Here is a 22499-nt window from a genome sequence, read left to right on the forward strand (position 1 = left end):
TAAACTTCAACCAGTATACCTGTCAGAGTTGATATATGCAGAAGACCTGGAAATTATGGCAAAATCACAAAAAAACTTGCTAGTGAATGTAAATATTTGGAATGAGGTTTTCAAGAAATTCAGGATGAAAATAAATATTGAAAAAACAGAAGCTTTAGTAATATCGAAACAACAAAGAACCGAAGAAATACGTGAAAGATACGGTATCGGAATGATATTAGAAAGACTTGAAACGAAGCAGTTATCGTGGTTAGACCATATGGCGAGACTGAGTGAATGGCAGTGAATGTAGAACTGTAAAGAGGGCAAGGAAAGTTGCATCAGATAAAAAACGACAAAGAGGCAGACCAGCAAGAACATGGAGCACTGATATTGGGAAGGCTTTCTCAAAAAGAAATTTTGCATCGAGATGTCTGACTACTCCACTTTTATCGCGACACCGTAAGGTATAAGAGGACGGCTTAAGTAAGTAAGGAGTAAGGTTTGCGTGGAAAATAAATATATCATATTATAATATATCTTGTGGATATTAAATCGACCTTTTTTGACAAAAGCCACCTGCCTATAAAAAAGCATGTTATGATTGAGCGTGTATACTTTCCCAGTGCTCGTTATGTTTTGGGAAAATATTTCTCATAAACAACTTTGTCTTAGTTGGATGAATCATTTTCTAGACAATTTAAATATGCCGGATCTATGCACATCATTGTTAAAATGACAATTAATAATAAATAAATCAAATATAACATAACGCTGTTGTTTTTGGTAATTTTGGTAGTGTTTATTTTGGCGAATCTCGTATATTTGGTCTAATTATTACATTTATTACTCACCTAACTTAAATGTAACTAGTTTGGGGACTGGTGTGGCATCATCGACTGAATTTTCTCTCATTTGGAGGTATGTGTTCATCATTCTTGTGTACTCGTTTATACTGATATTAATCTGCAAAATAAAAATAAATATTACAAAATGTTCTTGGGCAATTATTGGGATTGCCCTAGAGGCTATGCTACATTTTTTCAACATTATTCATATGTAATATTTCGCCTGTTATTTATTGTTGGCTTCAATGTTCACATTAATTTTATTTAGACAAACAGGTGTTAATCGTTTTGATTAACATGGCAGTCCATGACATGTCCAAACATATGGCGAGAGTAGTATTATGGTATTTTATGTTATCTGGGAATGTCAATTAATAAAATTTCGATATTAGACAAAGATAAACATTGAATACATTTTAAAAAAGGTATGGAAGTCAAATTATATAATGAATAGGGAAACATTTTAAGTTTAATATGTATTTTCGACACATGGTATTCTACTTACATACATGTAGCAGAAAAAAGCACCATGAGAAAGAGAAATAACCACGCAATTAGAAAATTTACAAATACCTGTATAATCTCTCAAATACCTTAAAGTGATACATATTACTACTAAAATTGAGGAACAAAACTGCGCATTTGTAAGGAATTTTACGGTATTCCTGCATTTCAGTTTTCATCTTGTCCTATCTGTCGAATCATATTTCTTCTGATCTCTCTAACATTGCGAAATACCTATTTCTTGCATAATGAGAAAGGACTATCTTTTTGCCTTTGTTGTGTATCCTCATTACATGAACAACTTATTGGAGTTGTTTTATTTTGTAATTTATTGGTTCTGTAACATTTATACTACATTTTCCTTTTTGTTCTTCGTCATCTGTTTTGCTTTTTGTCAAGATTTACCCTTATTTTGTAATATCCCTTATGTAGTTGTTTTTCTCTTTTATTGGTCTGCCCCTTCTGTTTTTCCCTATTGGTTTAGCTTCCCACACTATTTTCACTTGCATATTACTGTCAATCAGTGTTTTTTATTGCGTCAAGCAACGGTTTTTTGTTTCTTATTTCTTCATTTTTGAGTTTGTGTGTCCTTCTTGTCCCTATCGTTCTTCTGAGGTATTTCATCTCCAATGCTTGTGTCCTACTCTGGCGCCTTCTGCTTAACATCCAGTTTTTTGCTCCGTGTGTCAACGTTGGTCCATATATGGTTTGGTATTTTGTCATCATGTCTATTAAGCTAGAATGACCATTTCATAGGGGAGCCATGAGACTTACCCCATATTTTTTTGCTATTTTATTGCTAATTTATTACGCAAATTAAAAATTTATTGCTTCATCCCCTTCAGAGAAACAGGTGGCTATTCCAGCTTATTATTAAGCTAGAATAGCCAACATTCATATATCCGGAACGAAAGTAGATAGAGAGTTGCTTCCGGTGGCCTATTTTATTGCTAATTAATTGCTAATTTATTACGCAAAACAAAAATTTATTGCTTCAACCCCTTCAGAGAAACAGGTGGCCATTCCAGCTTAATATTAAGCTAGAATAGCCAACATTCATATTTCCGGAACGAAAGTAGATAGAGGGTAGCTTCCGGCTGCATATTTTATTGTTAATTAATTGCTGAAAGATTGGGTATATAAAAATTTACAAACTCACCCCCTTCAACCCCTACCGTTATCATCATTCCTCGAAATCCACAAAAAGTGAAAATAACGTTACGTTACTGAAATAGGAAAATTGAGTGCTGTAGCTTAAGTATTCAACCGCAGTAGCCATTGCTGCTGGTTAGGGGATGAAGCAATAAAATCGTTTTTGGCGTAGACCTGCAGCAGTTGCGTAGGAAAAAAATACCCACTTGGTCTTAGGTTTTTAAATTGGTAATTTTGATTTTCTGTGAAATCCGGGGAATGATGATAACGGTGGGGGCTGGAAGGGGTGAGTTTGTAAATTGTTGTATACCATATCTTTCACAAATTAATTAGCAATAAAATATGCCCCTTGAAGCGACCCTCTATCTGCTTTCGTTCCTGAAATAGGAGTATTGGGTATTGTAGCTTAAGAATTAAACCGCAGTAGCCATTGTTTCTCGTTAGGGGATGAAGCAAAAAATTCGTTTTTGGCGTAGGTATACCTGCAGCAGATAATTAGAAAAAAATACCCACTTGGTTTTAAGTCTTTAAACTGGGTATTTTGGTAGGGGCTGAAGGGGGTGAGTTTGTAAATTCTTATATACCCAATCTTTCAGCAATTAATTAGCAATACAATATGCAGCCGGAAGCTACCCTTTATCTACTTTCGTTCCGGAAATATGAATGTTGGCTATTCTAGCTTAATATTAAGCTGGAATGGCCACCTGTTTCTCTGAAGGGGTTGAAACAATAAATTTTTGTTTTGCGTAATAAATTAGCAATTAATTAGCAATAAAATAGGCCACCGGAAGCAACTCTCTATCTACTTTCGTTCCGGAAATATGAATGTTGGCTATTCTAGCTTAATATTAAGCTGGAATAGCCACCTGTTTCTCTGAAGGGGTTGAAGCAATAAATTTTTGTTTTGCGTAATAAATTAGCAATTAATTAGCAATAAAATATGCCACTGGAAGCAACTCTCTATCTATTTTCGTTCCGGATATATGAATGTTGACTATTCTAGCTTAATATTAAGCTGGAATAGCCACCTGTTTCTCTGAAGGAGATGAAGCAATAAATTTTTAATTTGCGTAATAAATTAGCAATAAAATAGCAAAAAAATATGGGGTAAGTCTCATGGCTCCCTTATGAAATGGTCATTATAGCTTAATAGACATATTGTCATCTTTGGTTTTCTCGATATTTCTTTGTTGATGATGACTTCAGTTTTCCTGTCGTGCTGTTTCGACGAATGTCATCTGCAAATACGCATATCTTTGCATTTATCATTTGCATTCTATTCCATCTTATATAGTATTTTTTAAAGGTTTTCTTACATTTTATCACTATCTCATCCATTACATTTTTATAAAACGTACTGGGTTTAAACTACCACCTTGTCTAACTACTTGCGTTATTTCAAATGGTTGTGATTTCATATTTTGTGTTCTTATTGTATATACCTACGTTGCATGGTGAATATGTGGTCTTATGTGTTATGCCCTTTTCTAAGTCAGCTTTGTACGTCCCTTATTTTATTGTCTATATATTTACAATGACCGACTGGCTGGCGTAATAGACTTGGGAAGGTCGAGGCTCTTTTATAGGGCTGTAGCACCATTGATGATGATGATATTTACAATATTTGTGAATTGAACACATATTATTTACTCTGCGTAATTTTTCATGGACTTTGGAATACTCTTATTATTTTTACGTCTTCGTTTATGCTATTTTTGCTATCATTTCACATATAGTCCAGGGTAGTAAGGTTTTTCCCATGACACTCGAGCAGCCAGGGTACTGAAGCGTTTTTTCGACAGGTAATACCTATAAGAGCAAATTGTAACTATTTCCTGCGTAGGATCTGGCGGCCATTTTTATTTATAAACAATTAACTGTCAAAAAATGGCATTTCTCCCTTTTTTTATCAAATCAATGGAAAACAGTGAAACTTATGATTTTTTTAGTACAAATATCTTTGAGATTATGGAAAAAGCTTTAAAATGACATATTACAAAGTTTGATATACTCATTTATTGTTAATATAATTGCGAAAAAAGGTCGAAATTGCAAAAAAAATTAATTTCGCAATATCTATTGTAAAAATTAGTGTACAGCTTTGAAATTTTTGTCATATAAGGATTCTTTAGTGCTTAATATGTGATAAAAATTTCAAAGCGGATCATTCAATTGTTTAAATTTTATTCAAATTGTTTATCCCAGAGAGCATTTTTTTGCAATAACATAAGTCAGAAAAAAATTACGTTAGAACCATTCCACAGGTGTCAAATGAAAGAGCATGAGCTATATTTTCAACTTGGTTTAAAAAAGCAAATAAAAAATGCATTTATTAGTAATAAATAATTATGCAAAAGTACCGTAAATCTTTCCTTATAAACTTTTTATTTTGTTATATAAGAAATTATATATATTTATTACAATTTTTTATCAATTATGATATAAATAACATTACTTGGTAGTTGTGCACTTAAAACAGGGTAAAAAAGTTAATTTTTTTGGAAAAAGTTATCCAAAAAGTTTATAAGGAAAGATTTACGATACTTTTGCATAATTATTTATTACTAATAAATGCATTTTTTATTCGCTTTTTTTAAACCAAGTTGAAAACATACCTCATGCTCTTCAATTTGACACCTGTGGAATGGTTCTAACGTCATTTTTTTCTGACTTATGTTATTGCAAAAAAATGCTCTCTGAGATAAACAATTCGAATAAAATTTAAACAATTCAGTGAATCGCTTTGAAATTTTTATCACATATTAAGCACCAAAGAACCCTCATTTGACAAAAATTTCAAACTTGTACACTAATTTTTACAACAGTTATTGCGAAGATATTTTTTTTGTAATTCCGACCTTTTTTCGCAATTATATTAACAATAAATGAGTATATCAAACTTTGTAATATGTCATTTTAAAGCTTTTTCCATAATCTCAAAGATATTTGTACTAAAAAAATTATAAGTTTCACTGTTTTCAATTGATTTGATAAAAAAGGGAGAAATGCCATTTTTTGACAGTTTATTGTTTATAAATAAAAATGGCCGCCAGATCCTACGCAGGAAATAGTTACAATTTGTTCCTATAGGTATTACTTGTCGAAAAAACGCTTCAGTACCCTGGCTGCTCGAGTGTCACGAACAGGGTATATTTTTGTCTTATTACCCTGGCCTAATACCTTTATACAACTATTTACATTACCTTTATCTAACGTATTAAAATCTTTATTGTTGGAGTGTAATTAAACGTGATATTCAGCTTTATCTTTAGCTGGACGTCTTTATAGGTATGATAGGGGTACATAATAAAGAAATTATTTGCCCCTATGACACACCTTTTCTTCGCTTTGATGAGCCGATTAATTAATTTTTCCGGCAACCATAGGAAATTCTATGGTTATCAGTGTGCTAAATATACAGAAGTTTTGTAACAAACATTATTTTATACTACAGTTATGTAGTAAAGACGGAATACCAAACGAATTACTGAAATATTGTGGAGAAGAAATGACAGACCAATTAATAAATTAATTAACAAACTTGTAAAACGCAATAAAGTTAATAAAGTACCCGAAGAATGGAGAACGAGCGGACTAATTATACTATTCAAAAAATGAGATAAAAAGCATCCAGATAACTACAGAGGTATCAACTTGATGAATACTACTCTAAAACTTACAACTAAAATTTTACAAAAACTAATGAATTAATGGATAAGTTTAGCAGATGAGCAACAGGGTTTTCTTACTGGAAGATCGTGTACAGATGCAATATTCGTCATAAAGCAAATTACTGAGAAATCACTAGAGGATAATAGACCAGCATTTCTATGTCTGATTGACTTGAAGAAAGCATTTGACAAAGTAAGACTCAAAGATATAATCCATCTTCTGTACAATAGAGAAGTTCCCCTAGATATCATAAAAACTATTGAAAACGTTTACTAAAACAACAAAATGGATGTCAGAATAGATGGATCTTACAGAACCTATAGACATATGCAGCGGAATAAGACTCATTGAGCCCTATGCTCTTTAATCATAAACGAATTCATCAAAAGCATCAACATAGGAAGAGGATACAATATGGGAAACAAAGACGTAAGAATACTCTGTAACGCAGAATACGCAATATTGATAGCCCAAGATGAAGATAGTCTGCAAAGATTAGTCCACAGATTTAACATAAGAGCAAATGAACTCAATATGACAATTTCATCTCAGAAAAATAAAACAATAGTAATTAGTAAAAACCAATCACATGTAAAATAGAAATTTATGGCATCACTACTAAACAAGTAATGGAAATAAAATACCTTGGAATTAAACTGTCCAGCTAAGGAGGCATGGACAAAGAAAAGTGAGAAATCAAGTACAAAAAGCAAATAGACTGGCAGGATGCATTAATAAAACTATATGGCGAAACCGACAAATTAGTACTGAGATGAAGTCAATGATTTATAAAGTTAGTGTAAGACCAATAAAAGCATATGCATATGCATCAGAAACAAGACCCGATACAATAACCACAACACAAAGACTACTGGAAATGGAGCAGATATGAGAGTACTGAGGAGAATTACAGGAAATACGCTGAGAAATCGAAAGAAGAGTGAAGATATTAAAAGATAGTGTAACGTGCAGTGTATAAACGAATGGACTTTAAATAGAAAAAAGAATGAAATAACCACATAAGCATAATGGGGGACACCCGTGTGGTCAAAATAGCAAGAGATAAATCACCAATCGCTAGAAGTATCGGTCGACCCCTCTCCATAGAGGTATCAATCCATCAATGAACAAGAAGAATTGCTTATAAAGAGGAAGAAGAAGAAGTTATGTAGTACTTTATTAAGGACCCAACTCAGATTATTTTTTGAAAACATGACATTGTCTGTCAGAAGAAATTTTTAGTTAAACGTGAATGTGATTGAATAAATGACTTCTCTCGTTAATTAAGACATTAAAATCAAAAACGATGTAATTCTTGAGCACTTAACGAGACTCCATTTGTCATAACAAGATAACTAACTGTCTTTGATTGACTGTGTAACTGATTAAGGCAATGCAGCAGGCACAAAACCATTTATATTTACTGCAAAAACTTGTACCGACAAAGATAGGCTAATTATTTTATATATACTGATAGGTACCACCTGTCATGTTTAATTCTAGTTTGATTTAGCGCAGTCTTTAGAATATTTGAAAAATAAATGACAGAATTATATAAAATTTTGGGGTCTTCATTTGTGTTAGAAAATCTTGCATAAAACTTGCGAACTCGGTGTGAATATGACAGAATGATTTTACCAGAAGTTTTGCAGACTTTAGAGAAGCATGTATATATGTTACACAAGTTACACTCAAACTCCGATTTCGGACAATGTCCGACATTTTTACTCACTTTGCGATGTGGACAACGTGAATTACCCACGTCGCTTGCGGAGTAAGCATTTTATTCCGACATTGGCCGAAGCGAAATACCCAGAACGCGTTGTGAGTAAACGAAAGTACTCAATTGCCGAAATAAACACGTTCGCCGGAGATTGAGCAAAACCATAATACCCATAACCCGACGTGGGTAATCTATTTTACCCTCGTCGGGTTGTGGGTATTTGTAATTTGCGCAAACGCCGAAAAGACTAGAAACACAACCATACCCTACACCTACACTAATTCCATAATAACAAGTAAAATAAAATCAAATTTTCCTTGAAATTCCAGTTAGCTATTTTAATAAAAGAAACTAAACAGTAAAATAGAACATGTATCTTATTATGGAACATAGAAAAAAATATTAATGTTTTTATACATACTATACGTCTGTTATGAGTCTTTTTCATACATGTACCTACATGTACATACATAACGACAGTGCACTAATATTAATGAAAATAGACAGTAGGCCTATTCGTTGCTAACAGTGAGGATAGTGGGGGTGACATGTCGCGACCTACACGTCTGAACCGTGAGAAACGGATTTCGTCGTTTGCGCAAACTAGAAATATCCACAACGCGACGTCTACAGCAGTCTACACTGATACATCAGTCTACACTTCAGGTAAACAGGAAAGAAGAATAGTCCAAACACTAGAAAACCACCTAGAGAGGATAGCCGACTTCACTGATAAATGGAAAATAAAAATCAACACCGAGAAGATGCAGTTCATCATCTTCACACAACAAAGCGGACCACCTCCAACTGAGCTAACGATGAGAGGAAACATCATCCAATCAACTCCATCAGTGAAGTATCTAGGTGTTCACCTGGACAGTAGACTCAACTTCAACCTGCATACAAAGAAAATCAAAGAAAAAGCCACTGCGGTAAAAAGACTAATTTTACCTTATATTTTCAGGACATCTCCATTGTCAAAGAAGAAGAAGATTCAACTATACCAAGCATACGTGAGGTCCATGATGTTATATGCAGTACCAGTTTGGAGTTCCACAGCCAACACCAACTGGAGAAGATTAGAAGGCACCGAAACGTCATGCTACAGAATCATCGAAGGCTCAGCATGGCAGGACCGGCTGACAAATGCAACCATCCAGGAAAGGCTCCAGTACACACCACTGAGGGAGGTGGCTGAGAAAAGGACACATTACTTCTTCCACCAGGCCACAAGAAGACTCCTAAAGACCAGGAACATCCTCGAGAATAACAGGATCCAGAGGATGTTACGAGAAAAACACCGTCTGATCGACCACATGATCAGACGATAGCCAGGTGGTTGCAAACCGTCAGGAAAGTAGGTACGTAGCCAGAAAAAGTACCTACAGAAGAATACGTCCAGGAAACAATCAACGAGTGAAGAATCTATTCCCAAGGATGCAGTTCAAAGGAGGTGGTGCACATAGCGGAACACTTAGATGAAGAAATGAAATATCTTAAGTTTTTAGAATGCAATGTAAATTTTATTAAGGCAATAAACGTTTTTATTTTTTATTTTTATTTTTATTTATAGACGTCGGATTACGGGTATTATGTTTTTCTCAATCTCCGGTGAACGTGTTTATTTCGGCATTTGAGTATGTACTTTCATTTACTCACAACGCGTTCTGAGCATTTCACTTCGGCCAATGTCCGAATAAAATGCTCACTCCGCGACGTGGATAATTCACGTTGTCCACATCGCAAAGTGAGTAAAAATTTCGGATATTGTCCGAATTCGGAGTTTGAGCGGAACATATACACTTCTCCAAGAAATTAACGCACAATCTTAAATGTGGGTCATTTTTAATGTCTCGAATTTCCTAAAGCTGTCCGATTTAAGTGATTTTGTTAATATGATATATCCTCATTCTTTAATAATGTCGCTGTAATAATATTGTTGCTACAGAGGTAAATTGCCATTGTATACTGGGTGTACTAATCAAACTGTGATGTTTTCTCAAAGTTCGCGTGACTCTGTGGAATATTTTAGCATTTATAAAAAACTGAAATTAAAAACCAACTATAGCCTTCATGTTTTCTTAACATTCTGTTTTTTTATTCATTCGCTTATGTTGAAAAATAAAAAAGTTATTTACTTTAACAACTAGCCTTGTTTTTCGTCAATACAGGGTGTTTTTAAATAAGTACAGTGGAACCCCGATAAGTCGGCCCCCGATAACCCGGAAGTCCGGCTAACCCGGACCGATTTTCATCAGATAAATATTTTGATTTTCAATATTTTGTATTTTGACAACGATCCGATTTGGGCGTCGAAACGTTAATAAAATTATTTTTCAATTTAATTGTGGCTTCCCATCAAAATAGTTAATTATCAGACAAACCTTTCAACAATAAAAATGTATGTAATATAATATTTGAGAGATAATGTGTATGTGTGTAATTTGAACTATACAATAGTAAAAATGACTCATAGCACACGCCGCAGAAACAACAGGCACCTGTCTGTAGTACCTATTCCTTTTTATTTCAAACTGTCTTAGCATTGTTTAGGAAAGACTATTTAAAAAATTCTTTTATAAACAATGGTCTTTAGTTTTCACTGTTTTTAAATAACATAACATCGTTGTGACTGTATTGTGTGTCTTGTATTGTTCGCTTCAGTTTGCTTACGTTTGTGTTTGGTGTTTTTTTTAGTAATTTTGATGTGTAGGTACTGTGCATATTTATAAATATATTTCATGTTATTTCAATTCTAACGGAGTTTATCTGTAAGTATACCGTATCTTATTAATTTTTACCATATTCTCCGGCTATCCCGGATTTTCGATAACCCGGATCGGCCGCGGTCCCGATTAATCTGAGTTATCGAGGTTCCACTGTATAGCAAACTTTAAGGGGTAATTCTGCATTAAAAAATAATGACAGTTTGCTTTATAATCGTACGTCCGCAAATGCTTCGTTTCCGAGATACGGGTGTTGAAATTTTTCTTACAAACTGACGATTTATTTATTGCTCTAAAACCGGTTAAAATAGGCAAATGAAATTTGGTGGGATTTAAGAGGTAGTTATTGCGTATTTTTTATATACAATTAGGAATTTAATATTCACCATTGGCGCACATACATGTAATATGACCCTTATGTGTTACTAGTATATAACCAGTATATTTGTGAAGCTTCTATTCAAAATATGGCAGTGCCAGCATTTCCTTTCTGTGTTTCTAAAACTTCCACATAACCTTCGAAACACCTTGAATATCGACTGAATCCTCTTTCTGACATTACTAAAATATAGTAATTCTTTACCAAATATTATTTTTTCTAGATCACTTGACAGATATTAAATATGTGGTATATTGTTGATCTCTTACTCCCAAACACTGACCTGTTATTCGAATTCTATATTGCTCTATTTATATTAATTTCTGTTTTACTAATTAATCAACGTAAAAAGTGCCTTATAAGTTCATTATTATTTGTAGTAATTCCAATGACTAACCTTGTTAGTGTAATAATTTAAAATATATGACTTAAGTTTCTTAAGCCAATCAATTTCAAATCAATATCATTTACTAATCCACCTTTTTGTGTTATGTTTTTATGCCAGTGATGAATCCGATATATAAATAAACCTAAATTCATGATTATAAAAAATTACACAATAATCTGGCTATTTTTAATTATAATAAATACCAGATCTTACACAAGGTTGTAAGTCTTATTCGAAAATTAAAGAGTTCCTTTTTTCTATTATGAGATCTATGATTTCTTTTGGACAATTATATTTTTTTGATATATTATAAGGTAAGGAAACGACGAATAAAGGAGATGAAAGGGACTCTACAATATGCAATCACATTCCGTCCATTCGTCTAGGAAAAATTCCAAAGAATGTGGGTTCCGTGTAGGTACTCACAATATGAGTAAACTGAGAAACTGAAAAACAGCTTATGTTTCATTTCGGTTCAAAGATCCGAATTACCTCCTTAGGTACGTTTTAGGGTAAAAACATGCCGAAGATACATGGATGAGCGCGGTGTAGGTCGCGATCGCGGTCTAGATTTACATCTATGACGGGCAGAACATACCGAAGCAGAGACTATTTTACTTCAAATCAAGCCCGAGGCACTACATAATTTTCGGGCCCCTAACAAAAATTTAATAGTAATAATTTTTTAAATGTATTAATTATTTAATAGAAATATAGTTGCACCAGAAATTTAAATTTTTATTAACAATAAATTTGAAATTTGGAATTTCTCTACTATGTACAGCATATTATTATAAAGTCCTCACGTAAATATGTATATTATAAACCAGCGGCTCCAACCACTAGTAGAAAATATTAATTGGAGAGTATCAGACAGGCTGAAGACGGGGAAGATCGACAATGGATCAAATATTTACAGTCAAGCAGGTCTTGAGAAAATCATGGGACACGGCATTCATGTTCACAACATGTTTGTAGACTTCAAACAGGCATACGACTCAGTCAAAACGAACAGACTATACTATATGAACAGCTTATTTCAGAAAGGTACTCGAGTCATGTTAACTAACTTTCGAGATATGTATATGTTTGGATATAAACTGCTTTTCTGTAGTAATCGAAAAGTACGCCATACGATTTGTCTATTATTATAATATATTTAACCTGGTTCCTTTCTACAATAAACTATATGTCTACCATCATAGTGAATAAATCCACTCTTAACAAAAAATAACAAAAGACTGACTTATGTCCCTTTCTGAAATAAGCTGTCCATATATTGGCTGAATTGGCAATACCACACAAGCTATTTAGACTCATTAAAGCCACAATGTATGAAACTAAGGCATGTGTACGAGTACAAAACCACCGGACAGACTTTTTCAAAGTCTTGCAGGGATTGAAGCAAGGAGATGGGCTGGCCCTAACATTGTTTAACCTGGCACTGGAATATGCGGTTAGGCAAATGCAAACTGGACCAAGAAACCTCCTGACCAACAGAACCGTTAACTGGCCTCTTACGCCGATGATATTAATATTATGAGTAGAACATGAACAGGAGCACAGGAAAAATATGCTGAGTTAAAAAAGCAAAGCAAACGAAAAGGCTAGGTCTGGAAATTAATATAGAAAAAAACAAAAATAATGATACAGACGACAAGAAAAAATATAGTCCCACAAAACATTATATCTGAAGATGACATTGAAACGGTTGGAAAGTTTACATACCTGGGGGTAGAAATATATGCCGACAGATCAGAAGATGGAGAAATACGGAAAATAATACCGCAGGCAAACAGAGCTTATTTAGTCCTCTCCAATATATTTCGATCTAAAAGTGTCTACCGAAATACAAAGATGAGAATCTATAAAACCTTAATTCGACTAATAGCACGCTATGGCAGTGAAGTATGAGTCCTGAAAGAAACATCCAAAAACAAACTCGACACATTCGAAAGGAAAGTACTGATGAGAATACTAGGACCTGTGAGGGAAAACGGAATCTTCACAATTCGATACAACAACGAGCTTTATCAACTTTATAAGCAAACACCCTTGCCAGACTTCACTAGAATACAAAGATTGCAATGGGCTGGACATGTGATAAGAATGGGAGAGGATAGGCTACCCAAAAAAGCAATGAACGCTAGGATGCAGGGAAAGAGACAGGTTGGAAAGCCTAGAAAGTGCTGGGAAGACACAGTAACCAGCGATGCACAAGCATTTTTAGAAGTCCGTGTATGGATAAGAGCAGCCACAGATAAAAAAGTGTGGAGGCAAAAAATAAAGGAGGCCAAGACTCAATTTGGGTTGTAGTGCCATAGAACAAGAAGAAGAAGAACGTAATGGGAGGACGAACTTCCTTTTTGCGCAGTTTTGAGGTGTAAAATAAGATAATATTGCATCTTTTTGTGCCTGCCGTTTCTGTTCTCTTAATTTTTGCTTTTTTCGTTTTTTACTGTCACTTAAATGATTGTAACTCATGATAATATCGAAACGATTACTTAGATAAGAAAAATAAGTATTTAAAGAAATTTAATAAAACGACTAATGATTAATGAATAGATTAGTTGAACTAACTTAAAAAGCACAGGACTGAAAACTAATACATACAAGCAAGCAATATCTTATCTTTGCATAAAACGGCATTAAACATCAAACTAAATATTATATTTAAAAGTGCATTTTAAATAAATATGACAATACGTGACGAGAGCTCTTTTTAATCCTACCTCTTGTTATTCCTTCGGAGTGGTGTATAAATTTTGCTTATTGTTTTTGGTGCCGACAAGGCAATCTATTATACCTACTCTTATTGCAATTTTATGATGGTTTATGGTTTAAGAATGGTTTATGGACTTATGGTTTATGAATATCACTCTAACCTAATTTGTTATCATTTATCATTTCCTGTTCGTAAAATGAAATAATTTTGAAAATTTATTTTGTTTTTTCAATAAAAATTTTCTTTTAGTGATGTTTTCGGGCCCCATTAAAATGCGGGCCCGAGGCAGGGGTCTCATGGGCCTAGTGGTAAAATAGGCTGTGTACCGAAGATACTTTCCGTATCCTGTTTTGGCATCGACTCGACATCGCTGTAAACCGCGATGCAAGGTCGCGAGGGTGAACGGGTGACACATCCTTGATATGTGCGATCTCATAAGAAAATGAAGGTTTGTTTTGATATCGATGTAGCGACCGCGATCGTGACCTACACCGCGCTCATCCATGTATCTTCGGCATGTTTTTACCCTAAGTCTCTCCACCTCATCAGAGGGGCTACATGATCAGCTTTGAATCGAACTGAAACCAAGCTGTCTATTTAAACATAATTATAAAAATAATTCGCGTATTGTCGCCCCTCTGATGAGGTCTTGATAGACTGCAATGTAAACAAGGGGAAGATTGATCATCTCTGAATCGTAATGAAACATAAGCTGTGTTTCACCAAGATAGTTTACTGAGATATTTTTGAAAATTTTGAAGAAATCAATCAATTATTGTACATAGAATATAGACTTCCAAAACAAATCCTAATGTGGAAACCTCATGGTAGAAGGAAAAGATGGGGTCTGGGAAAGTTGGTCGAGAACACTTCGTCACCGGAAAATTAGTCGACAACATTTGGTCGACAAACAGTTGGTCGAATGGACAAACTGTTATTTATCTTTAGGATAAAGGGATTAATGTTGACAAACGACGGATGGACGGATTATTGGTTTATATTTTGTTAACTGGAATATTGTATTATACATATCTAAATTTTTTTTGGGGTTTTGTTAATTTTTTTTCTAAATCTTAATTATTTTTAAATTTAATGAAATAATTGGCTGCGGTGGGAGAGTAGACAGCAAATATAAACCGATATTTTAATTAGTGATGTACCGTTATTCTTTTTGGTGTCGGCGCACTTGCGAACGGAGCATTTTCGGACAAGTCAAATTTGGGGGCACTTGCGGACAAGACGAAATATGCGAGATGCTGAGGTAAATACATTGTTAGTGATTCGAGGCATTTCCGTACAATGTTTTTGACTGCAATTTTCATCTGCATTTTGACTGCAATTTGCAAAAGTAAAGAAATCGTGAAAATATACTTCACTTCACACTTTATCCAAGGCTTAGGACTGGCAATCTATAAAATAATTTTTTTTGATATGGTACAAAGAAACTAGCTTTATACAGGGTGTCCAGAAACTCTCCCGACAAACGAATACAGGAGATTCTTCAGATAATTTTAAGAGAATTTAACCCAATTTACCTAGTCTGAAAATGCTTCCTAAGGGAGCTAGAGCTCTTTAAAGATGGCGTCTTGGAATTAGTTTTTCTTAAATATCTCCAGAACGCTTCTATTAAGAAAAACGAAAATAGGTACGCTTATTTATCTTCTAGATACAAATCGATTACATTAATTACAAATTTGTAGTACCGGTCATAGGCGCCCGTTTTGGGTAGGGCAACGGTTATCTTATAGCATAACTTTGTTGTTTTTAACTTCTAAGCATTCTTGACACTGGATTATTAAATTGTGAGGTATTCTAGTACGAAAAAGTACTCTTGCTTTAAGTCGGTAGAATGCACCGTTTTCTAGAAAAATCGATTTGAAAATTTTTCGTTTGTTAAATTTGAAAAAAAAAATTTCAAAAATAAAATATTTAGAAAAAAGAAAACTGGTATGTTTACTTATCTGTCAGAAATAAATCAATTTCCTTGGTTGAGAAATTCTACTACCGGTCATATGCGTCCGTTTTGGGTAGGTCAATGGTTATTTTATCGCATAGCTTTTTTGTTTTTAATTTTTAAGCATTTTTGATACTTGATGATTAAATTATGAAGTATTCTAGTACCAAAAGTTACTCTTGCCTTAAGTCGGTAAAATACACCGTCTTTTTTTGGAAAAATTTTTTAAATTTTTTTTCAAATTCAATAAACGAAAAATTTTTAAATCAATTTTTCTAAAAAACGGTGCGTCCTACCGACTTGAAGTAAGAGTAGCTTTTAGTGCTAGAATACCTCACAATTTAATAATCCTGTATCAAAAATGCTTAGAACTTAAATACATAAAAGTTATGCGATAAAATACCCGTTGCCCTACCCAAAACGGGCGCCTATGACTAGTACTAGAAAGTCGTAATTGATGGAATCGATTTACTTTTGGAAGATAAATAAGCGTAGCAGTTTGTGTTTTTCTAAATGGAAGCGTTCTGGAGATATTTAAGAAAAACTAATTTCAAGACGCCATCTTCAAAGAGCTCTAGCTCCCTTAGAAAGCATTTTCGGACTAGGTGAATTGGGTTAAATTGTCTTAGATTATCTGAAGATTCTCCGGTCTTCGTTTGTCGTGAGAGTTTCTGGACACCCTCTATATTGGCGTGTTTCCGCCCCTTTGGGCCTTTGTCGACGAAAAATCCATTCGATCAAAAATGTTCGGTCGACGATTTGTACATTCGATGAATTGTGCATTCGACCAACTGTTTGTCGACCAAATGTTGTCGACTAATTTTCCGTCGACGAAGTGTTCTCGACCAATTTTCCGACACCGGAAAAGATGAAGACCTCGTGGCAGATTGAATCAGATCAATAATGCCATATTTTCTTTAAATTTCAGTAAGTTTATAAGAATAAAAATCACAGGTTCTTCGTTCGTTTCCTAATTAATAATTTAGCAGTAAAAATATGTTACAAAAATATTAAAATTAACCCGATTTTAGATTTCCCTCCAAACAACTACATAATATGTTATTTTTAAATAGCCGATCTTTCTAAAAAAGTAAGAACCTATTTTCGTGGTGTTCCAGAATTCACTCCGAAGAGTATTAATATTATTTTGAAGTTTACAAATTAAACAAATACTAAACTATTAGGATCTGAAAGGTCTTTCGAAACTAAAGAATGATAAAATATAAACTTGGTTGACTGTTCGATCGGTGCAAGCGGTCCAAAATAGAATTGGGAACACAACATTTTGAGGAATCGTACACATAATTATACTCGTCGCAACTTAGTTTAACCGTTTAACGGAATGTCAAAAAAAACTTACGAAGAGTAGGGGAGAGTTGGACAAAACCGGGTACAAGTCCAAAAACCGTCTGTATCTTGTGCTATGTTGGAGTAGCAAATGTTTGATGCAGATCGAAATATTCTCAATTGACTTAAGTTTGATATACCAATGTCAAATTTTATAAATATTCTTAAATTTTTAATTTTTTTTACTTTTATTAAAAGATTGCAAAATACCCGGTTTTGTCCAACCGGTATGATAAAACCGGGTAGTAAGTTAATTACCATGTAAACAGACTAATGGGCAGAAAATAAAATTTATTGAAAGTATGTGAACAAAAATCGAAAATCTATGAACAGAAGTCGCAAATAAAAACTTCATCTATATCATCATAGGCACTACAGGCTTCATGAGCCCATTTGGTGCTAGCACACATTTTATCCAGCCTGCCTTCTCCTTAGAATTTGAAAATAGTTCATTTCAATATAGACACCCATCGTCATTATTATCTATTTTCTTCAAACTCTCAGAATCTGCAATCGGTAATTTCGGAACCAATTTTGTTTTTGGTGCAGCCGTTTTTATCACGTTTTTTTCTTTTTTTTTTCAGTTCATTTAGTTCTAATTTTTTTTGCGACTAGTTTTTTTTATTTTTCCTACTAGTTTTTTTACTAGCTTCTTCAACAGAAGAAGCTACATGTTGTAGTTAACTAAAAGCAAAAAAACCACTGCAGAAACTGGAAGTAAAAACAGGTTTGGTAAAATCGGGTACCCGGTTTTGTCGATTTTCGGACTACCCGGTTTTGTCAAACTCGTAAACATACCGTACCACGGTTTTGTAAAAGACATTAAATATTAAATAAAAGGCATTATATTTAATTTCGATTCAGAGATCATTACCATCTTTGTATGGACCATTTCGAACTCTTTTGTTCTCATCAGGATTGCTCTAGAGCATCATTACAGTTGCTTTCCTGACGAGAACAAAAGAGTTCGAAATGGTCCATAGAAAGATGGTAATGATCTCTGAATCGAAATTAAATATAATGCCTTTTATCTACCCACGTTTTTACTCGCGTATGAGTACTAGGAAGCAGATTTGTTGATCTTTACCTCGGTGAATTGATATGTTGTGGACTGCAACTATGTAGACTCCCCATGTCTATACATTCATAACCCTTTTCCTTGCAATTTTTAGAAGGATGGGAATAGGTATAAGAGAGAATCTGTTTCCGAACTAAGAAATCCAAAGATTTTATTATTTTTAAACATTTATTTGTTTGAAAATGGAGTCTTTTGGGTTTCGACATTTTGACATTAAATATTATTTAAATTTTTAAGTTATGAAATAATATTAAAAATTTTTGACCAAATTAAAGGTACTAGGTTACATGTACTAGGTACCTGTACTATGTTACATGTATTAAATTAAGAAATGGCCGTTAGTCCTTCGGTAGAGGAGAAAGCAACTATAAACTTACCTTAAAAATCGAGTTTGCTCATCAAAAAACAGGTGAGCCCTTACTGCTCCGGCACAGATTACTCAAATGAAGTAGAAATGAATACGCGCGACTGTTGGCGGTAAAGGGACACTAATCTTAACATTGTCTGATAGATAGCAGCAGACAGTTAGAAGAATTAAGGGGTACCCGGTTTTGTCCAACTCTCCCCTACATCGTCCCTTTAAAATTTTTAAATAAATAGTCATGCTGCTCGAGAAATATTTATTTGTAGATACAAACAACAACAAATCGTTGCGTTGTTTACAGGGTTTGTTGTATTACTAAACAGAAGGGATGATTCGGAAAAGAGATAGAAAACTAAAATATATTTTTATCTCTTCGCGCACCAATACAACCAAAATTACTTTTTGAAATAAAAATATTTCGAAGCTTTCATCATCATCATCATCCAACCAATTTACGTCCACTGCTGGACATAGGTCTCCCCCAATTGTTTCCACACTTCACGGTTTTGTGCTGATTTTTGCCAGTTTTTACTAATCCGCCTGATATCATCTGTCCATCGTGTAGGCGGCCTTCCTCTACTTCGTTTATCTTCTCTTGGTCTCCACTCCATCAGCCTTCGTGCCCATCTTGAATCTTTCAGCCTGGCGACGTGTCCTGCCCAGTTCCATTTGAGCCTGGTGATACGTTCTACAACATCTGCGAAGCTTTACTAAAGCTTTACTAAAATCGAAGCTTTACTAAAATCTATTTTAATAACAAATAATTATCATTTTTTCGGGACGGAAAGGTTCTCAAAAAAATGTAATCTACCAAACTTTGAAAAATGAAAGTTTCGCTTTAAATAGTAAGGTGCACAAAAAACAATGTACAGTAGAACCCCGATTATCCGTGCTCCTCGGGACCGGACGTGGCACGGATAATTGAAAAGTACGGATAATCCAAACATTTATTTCTTATATAAATACATAGGTACGTATATACATACATATGTACCTACCATAAAAAGATAATATAAAAAAGAAATTTTTCATTACGAGCCTCCCTCTGGGCGTATAGAGTTTCCGTCGAGTGATTTACGGTGACCCTATTTTGATAAAACCTCAAAAATGCAATTTGAGCAAGAGAAAGTCATAGCACTCACAATCCGCAGCCCGGATAATCCGCACACGGATAATCGGGGTTGTACTATATTATAATATTCGCAAATTTTATCTTGTGATGTTGAAATAATATTTTCTGAATATAAATATACGCTTTGGGAAAACATGAAGATATTCAAGATGAAGATTGTGCAATAATATACAAAAAAATTTAAATATCTGTGCTTGAAGATATGACTTTATGTCTGGTTTAACTTTTATTCTAAAAAGTTTATTAAGTATTCTTTTATATACGCATAAATTCCTTTTCATTATCCTTCAAACTTTAACGACAAAAATTCTGTTTGTAATGTTGTGATGAACGTATGAAAGTTAAATATACCTTACATTATGCAATTTCTAGTAACTACTGTACATAAATATGTAATTAAGGTAACTTGAGTTTTTTGCAATCTTTATGGAAAACTACGCAAAATAGACCGCAATAATATCAAGAACGGAGCATTTAGAGATACATTACTTTTATCACTAAATTGCATGTAAAAACCCGTCCGTGAATCATGTTTAATTAGTAAAATTAAATTTTCCACCTAATTCACTTAAATTTAATATGCCTAAACTACTGTCAGTATCTTTTGCCTTTTTCTGGAATTTGCGACACGCTTACGATCACGCATAATCATGACTAACACCCCCGCAAGACTTCACAGAAAAAGGTGCATCAGCTAAAGGAAAGGTTTGGAATGAAGGTTTGATTATCAATTATTGTGAAATACTGGAAAAACACTATTGCCTGACGTAACCGACACAAAAATTACAAAAATGCAAAGAATAGAAAAAAAATTCCAACGTTTTTAGTATGCGAATTTATTAATTTTTCTACAATTTCGCAATTATTTTAGAAAAATGTTCAAATTTTTATGTAAATAATATAGTGTAACTGAAATATATTTACGATTCCGTACTTCGAATTTAGAAAAAAATCCTAAAACCGAGGATATTATATTTTTTATATAACATATATTTATATATTTATTATATGTATATATTTTTTTACTAAAGTGTCTTAGGTTCATAAAACGGTTGTCTATGATATTATTCCATTTTTTATTTAATTTTTTCCATGTTTTGGAAGGATATCCATGCCATTTTCAAGAAATGCAATTTTAGAGCACCTAGAAATTGTTGTAAATAAAATGGACTTCGATTTACCTTTTTTCTATCGTTATACCGGTATAGATGATTGTTTGAATGTAGCATCAGATGATAAAATTGATATTTTGTTAAATGAATTCAATAACTTCCACCAAAAGCTAAAGTTCACATTCGAAGTTGAAAAAAATTGTCAAAATTGAATTCGTTTCGTATATAAATCCATACACATAATCAGTCCATCTAAAATTTGTTAAATGAGCACTAGAGATGTTGAAAAAGTATGTATTCGTTACAAAGTACTCGTTACTTACGAATACCGCAAGTAACGATTACTATGCAGAGAGTCAAATCGTTACTTTGATTACTTTGATTACTCTGATTACTTCGTACTAATCGTATTAGAGCGAGTAACGACTATTGTATCTACAACCAGTACACTTGATTACTATCTACCAGTCGTATCCTAACGAGTAACGGACAGGACCGGTATTTTACGAGTGTTATCGAATATCGTTATCGGTATGAAGCGTTTTAAGGGTGTGAGGGTGAGGACTGAGAAATACGATTCTCGATATGATTACCGGTACTCAAATATAAAAGGAACAAAAGGAACAAAAGTAATCATAGTAATCAAAGTAACGAATACTGTAAATCAGTGTGGTCCAACCTCAGGGACGCGGGCCGCATGCGACCTGAGGTTCTTTAAAATGCAGCCCCCGCAAACACATTTCAAAAATATTGCCATTAATAACTTTTACCTGTTCCAACCATGTCTAACTTTCCGTAATCTTAAGAAAGTATTTAACCTTGAACACCCACTCCCGATGAGCGGGCAACTCCCGATGAGCGGGCAACTCCCGATGAGCGGGCAGTTAGCTTCAGTCAGCTGCACGTGTCTTGTTGAATTAACAGTGACGAATAAATTGAATGTTAAATTTAGAATGAGTAGTGCCAAAAAACGCAAAATTTTAGAAGAAAATCGTACGTTCCAAGGAAAATGAGAAAATCAATATTTTTTCATCGAATTAAAAGGCAAACCTCAGTGCTTTATTTGTTGTCAAGCACTCGCGGTATCAAAAGAATACAATATTAGTAGGCATTATGAAACCCAGCACAAAACAAAATACGACAAATATCAAGGTGAAGCTCGCAATACTCTTGTAAAAGAACTTAAAGCTAAATTGAATAAACAAAAATCTATATTTACAAAACCGACAGCTGTTCAATCGTCAAGCTTAGCAGCATCATATGAAGTATGTTTAGAGCTTGTCAAAAGTAAAAAAGCATTTAGAGATAGAGAAATGATGAAAAGATGGCCAAAAATTTTGAATGTGTTTCAGTTTCCCATCAAACTGTATCTTGAAGAGTTGATGAGCTGAATACTCATGTATTTAAAGAAAATGG

At 33.8% G+C, this 22499-nt stretch overlaps 1 protein-coding gene across 1 annotated transcript in view; it reads right to left on the reverse strand.

Annotated features, from left to right (window-relative positions):
* Nucleotides 1–22499, reverse strand: part of LOC126892999 (bone morphogenetic protein 2) — a 156211-nt gene that overhangs the window by 94665 nt on the left and 39047 nt on the right. The window contains exon 2 of the mRNA XM_050662934.1: nt 834–945. Coding sequence (XP_050518891.1) covers nt 834–945 — 112 coding nt within the window. The remainder of the gene's footprint in view (nt 1–833; nt 946–22499) is intronic.

Source organism: Diabrotica virgifera, chromosome 10 (assembly GCF_917563875.1).
Source record: "Diabrotica virgifera virgifera chromosome 10, PGI_DIABVI_V3a".
Classification (NCBI taxonomy): domain Eukaryota; kingdom Metazoa; phylum Arthropoda; class Insecta; order Coleoptera; family Chrysomelidae; genus Diabrotica; species Diabrotica virgifera.